This window comes from Cervus canadensis, chromosome 9 (assembly GCF_019320065.1).
Source record: "Cervus canadensis isolate Bull #8, Minnesota chromosome 9, ASM1932006v1, whole genome shotgun sequence".
In the NCBI taxonomy this organism is placed as follows: domain Eukaryota; kingdom Metazoa; phylum Chordata; class Mammalia; order Artiodactyla; family Cervidae; genus Cervus; species Cervus canadensis.
The window spans coordinates 49,516,579-49,521,761 of NC_057394.1; the positions used below are offsets into that span (position 1 = coordinate 49,516,579).

General features: G+C 33.2%; 1 protein-coding gene across 1 annotated transcript; it reads right to left on the reverse strand.

The window, feature by feature from the left end:
- Window positions 1–454: 454 nt before the first annotated feature.
- Window positions 455–1,402, reverse strand: LOC122447575 (olfactory receptor 12-like). The gene has a single exon (XM_043478271.1). It carries the CDS (start codon window positions 1,400–1,402, stop codon window positions 455–457), a length of 948 nt encoding a protein of 315 aa, XP_043334206.1.
- Window positions 1,403–5,183: the final 3,781 nt, after the last annotated feature.

A 5,183-nucleotide genomic window follows, 5' to 3' on the forward strand; every position in this document is an offset into this window, starting at 1 on the left:
TGATTTGGAGAAAACAAATTCCATAGAAACTTTAACAGTGTCTCTTTCTTTTTCCCACAGATATATAGATGGATATATAGATATTCATATAATCATATATATTTTCAGATATTATATTAATACATTTAGTGTGCGTACTTATTTAGCAGTACTGTATTCATGAGTTGTAATTTTGAATATACTTAAGCAAAATGTCGGACACGACTGAGTGACTGAAGTGAACTGAAGCAAAACAAACAGAAACAAACCTCTGTAACAAACAGATATCATACCATAAAATAACTATGAAGAAATATAAAATATCTATATTGATTTTCATTCATTTTTAAAAAAATCCATTCATGCTAAAAATAAATTCAAATATTCAAAAACATAGATGATTAGAATTATCCCATAACAAATTATTACATATATTGATTTTAGTCTAGTCTACAGTTTTACAGATGGCCAGAGGTCAATGAAAAGATTTTTTTCTCAACAATATCCTTTTCACAGAATTTTTTACCTCCCTATTCCTTAGACTATAAATCAGAGGATTCAACATAGGGATGATAAGAGTGTAGAATACAGCTATAATCTTGTTTTTCTCTGGTGAAGAGATGGCTCCAGGCTGGGCATACATGAAGAATACAGTTCCATAGAACAAACTCACCACAGTGATATGAGAGCTACAAGTGGAGAAGGTCTTACTCCTGCCATGAGTTGAGGGGATCTTTAGAACAGTGGACAGGATACATGCATAAGAAACCAGAATGACAGTTGTGGTAGTGATGATGATGAAGGCAGACAGAATAAACAGTACAATCTCATTCACCAAGGTGTCCACACAGGATATCTTGATCAGGGCTGGGACATCACAGAAAAAGTGGTCCAATCTGTTTTCTCCACAGAAACGCAAACTGAAAGTGAAACCTGTTTGGATCATGGAGTTGATGCAGCCACAGATGTAGGAGGCAATCACCAAACGAACACAAGCCTGCTGGGACATACGGACAGCGTAGAGGAAGGGCGAGCAAATGGCTGAGAAGCGATCGTATGCCATCACAGCTAGAAGAAAGCCTTCAGTCCCAACAAAGAGAGCAAAGAAAAAGAACTGGGTTGCACAGCCATTGTAAGAAATTCTCTTGTCTTTGGATAAGAAAGTGGCCAGAGTTTTGGGAGCAATGACAGAGGAGTAGCACAGATCTAAATAAGACAGATTTCTGAGAAAGAAATACATAGGGGTATGAAGTCTGGAGTTGATTTTAATGACAACTAACATGCTGATATTTCCCACCACAATGACCATATAGATAAGCAAGAAGAGTGAAAATAAGAGAATCTGTATATCTGGAGATGTTCGGAATCCCAGCAGAATAAACTCCATCACTTCTGAGTAATTCTTATTCAGTTCATTCTTCATAGCTGAGACCTATATGAGAAAATCAGTGGATGATCACGAATCCTATGGAATGCCTTATCAACTTTCCATTTTTTTTTTAAATTGAAATATAGATCATGTACAATATTAAATGTCATAGGTATATAATATAGTGATTAACAATTTTGAAGTTGTACTCAATTTATAGTTATTATAAAATATTGGCTATATTCCTTGTGTTGTACAATATATCCTTGTAGCTTATTTTATATATAACAGTTTGTACCTTTTACTCCCCATCCCTATATTTCTCCTTCCCCCCAACCTCACCCCAATGGCAACCACTAGATTGTTCTCTATATCTGTGAGCCTGCTGCTTTTTTTGTTATAGCCACCAGTTTGTTGTATTCTTTAGATTCCACAGATAAGTGATATCATACAGTATTTGCCTTTCTCTGTTTGACTTATTTCACTTAGGATAATACCCTCCAGGTTCATCCATGTGGCTGCAAATGAGAGAAAAACACGCTATAGGAATATGAAGTTCTCTTGGCAACACATCTAACAGAATAACTTTACTTTTGGAAGGACCAGTAGCCAAATATATATATATATATATTTTTCTAATATATTCAATGTCAATGATATGAGAAATGTAGATGGGCAAAAGATGTCTGGGACAGTGATGCTACGAGTCATTTTATGCCGTTTGTTCAGAACTTTGGAATTAGATGGACTAAGTCCAAATTTCACCTCTTTCAATCTGAAGTAATCTAAAATCGCTACCTACATTTTCAATGTCTGAAGTCGTCTTCTGTGAAATGGGAGGTAATAATAATACCTACTTTATAGGATTATTGTGATAAAAATGTGAAACTGAGTATGAAAAGCAGTATTTGCAGTTACTGGAACATCTTAAATTCAAAACAAATATTAGTCAAATTAACAAGCAAATAGCCATGTTAAAAATTACTTTTGTTTTAGGAATGAATATCAGATGAAAAATTAGGTCAATTCTTTTTCCTGTCACAAAATGCAGTTAGTTGGACTGTCTTAAAACATCCTGCTATATAAAAGACATTAGGAAACATGGGATTACAGTTTCATGGGATGGAATGAAGCACCAGTCTTACAGTCATCTGAAATGATGAATGAACTCTTACCTCCTACACTAGCTACACACCCTTCAACCTCTACTCCTTTATGACTTAACTCTGACTGCTAGTAGGTCTGCTTCCTTTCTGCAGCCAGACTCCAGCACATCTTTTTCCTTTAATGTAAAGCATTAACATCTCAGTATATGAATCATTGTTTATACAGAAGCAAACTTTATGATACAAGAAGTACAAGATTAACTTTCCTAAGAAGTTTTTTTTCCTTGTCTATATTATTAATCAAACAGAAGACATTAATGGAAATACATAGAGCAAACAAAATCTGTGTTGCACACGTTTTGCTTTTTAAAATAACTATCAATGCTTAATATCAAACACTAAAGATGTATGTGGATAAAACATCAATAATTTTAATATATCTGAAAACTTAAATCCAAGTGGAAAAGATGAAATTTTATGTTATAAATTTGTGTCCATTTCTCTAATTTTGGAAATATAAAAAAAAAACTTCCCATCAATAAAATAAATGTCATATTTGAAGTCATTTTAATTTGGACATTTTTACAAAATCAAAATTATAATAGAGTCAGAAAAAGTGAAACCAATTTTGCTTCTGTTACTGTTTTTTTATGAAGTAAAAAATGTTTTATTAGCTAAAAGTGTGGCACATAATGCACACTTAGGTTAATGCACATAAACCTAAGTTTTAATCCAGGTCCTGACACTCACTGGATAAGTAATCTTGGGCAAATTGTTCATATTCTATGAACCTCTGTCTACTCATCAGCAAAATATATCTTAGAACATCTATCCCATAGGGTGGTATTGAAAGGATTAAAATAAGTGATGTATATAAATTAAAGAAAATATGTAGGACCTGGGAAATAGAAAGTGTTCATTAAGAGTGGATATATGAGAGATTGAACATATTTTTTTTCTAAATTAAGAAATCTATCTTTAAAAAAGTTATGATTTTTAAAAAATCAGGTACCTTACTTGAGATTCAGCAGATACCAAAAGAAGCTCATTGAAGAATTTTAATAGCCCCTTTTTCCATTAAAAGAAGCTTTGAAGAAAGTGCAGTTAATTGCAAACATGTTTAACAGTATACATTTGATCTATTCAAGTGAGGGCACCCAGAAAACAGACCTATTTATTTCTAAGTCTCATATACCTTAGTTTTACTTGCTAGAACCAAAAGAGGATCAGACTGACTCTTCAGTTTGACATCAGGAAATATCCTACTCTTTATATTATGCAAAGACTGAACCAAAAATTGCTCCTACATAAGTTCTAAATACTTTGATCTAACCATGTAGTTATTCTTGTAAAAAAGAAAGTAAATTAGATATAGATATATAGATATGTGGTCTTTCTGAAAAGTAAAAAAGGCCCTAGAGGTCAATTAGGTCAATATTTGCTAAATTTCCCATATGTTAGAATCAGCTGGGGAGGTTTTGTTTTGCTTCCCTTTTAATACTGATTCCTGGATCACACCTCCTTCTTAATTAGTCTCAATATTGAAAATTGTCTAGTGAGATGAGTGTGGAGAACATTCATTTATATTTTATAATTCTCAACTGATTGCAGTGAAGCCAGTCCGTACTTAGAAGTTCGAGGACAAGTGAATTGGTCTCCTTATTGCTTCCTGGCAGAATAGCAACATTCTCAATCAAAGTCAATCAAAGTTATCATTAATCATACATATTCTTCTGGAAGGATATTTCCACCCTTCATTGCATTGATTTACAAATATCCCTTCCAGGAATTTCTGTCTTTGTTCAACACAAATGCGTAATAAATATAATCCATTTCTTATTTTCTGATGCCAGTGGATATCAAAACTAGATCTCTAAATGCTGCATATATAAATCATGCTCCCCACCCCCGACAATTCTCAGGCATTCTTTTAGCTTCTTTACATTTATACCTACTTAAAATCACTGTGTTTCTACTACTTAGGTGGATTGGAAAAGAAGTTTAATTTGTTTTGCAAAATAAAGGAGTTGACTTCTGATTCTGGCAAAGAAAAAGTAAAAGAAACCAGATCTCTGCCTGAATCAGTAACAACAGTCTCTTTCACTCTCGCTCTGGATTTCTCTCCTCCTCTCTCCTTCTTCCCTCTGATACATATGCCACATAGACACACATATGCATATATATAGTTCAAAACTATCCCACAAAGAAAAACACTAGTTCAGTTTACTGGTGAATTTTACCAAATACATAAGTAAGACCTTAATAATAATTCTACATAAACGTTTCCATGGAATTTAAATGAGGGGATACCTCCTAATTTATTTAATGAAGCCAAGATAAAGGTGGTATTAAACCAGACAGACACAGAACAAGAGAAGAAAATACAGGTCAATATCTGTTGTGAACATTAATGTGAAATTTCTAAACAAAAATTTAGTAAATTTCAATCCAACAGAGGACCAAGGGATGTCAAAGGGATAAGACACTAGGATGAAACAGACACTATCCCAGGAATGCATAATGATTTATTGTTCAAAAATAATGTAATTTACTATATTAACAAAGTGGAAAGGAGAATATATACACACAAAAACAGACATTTAATTCTGATAACTCTCAGCAACTTTCCTCAGCCTGATAAAAGGCATCTGTGAAAAATCTAGGGGTAATAATATCACCCTTAATGATGAAAGTCTGAAAGACTTTATCTGAAGATCAGGAACAAGACA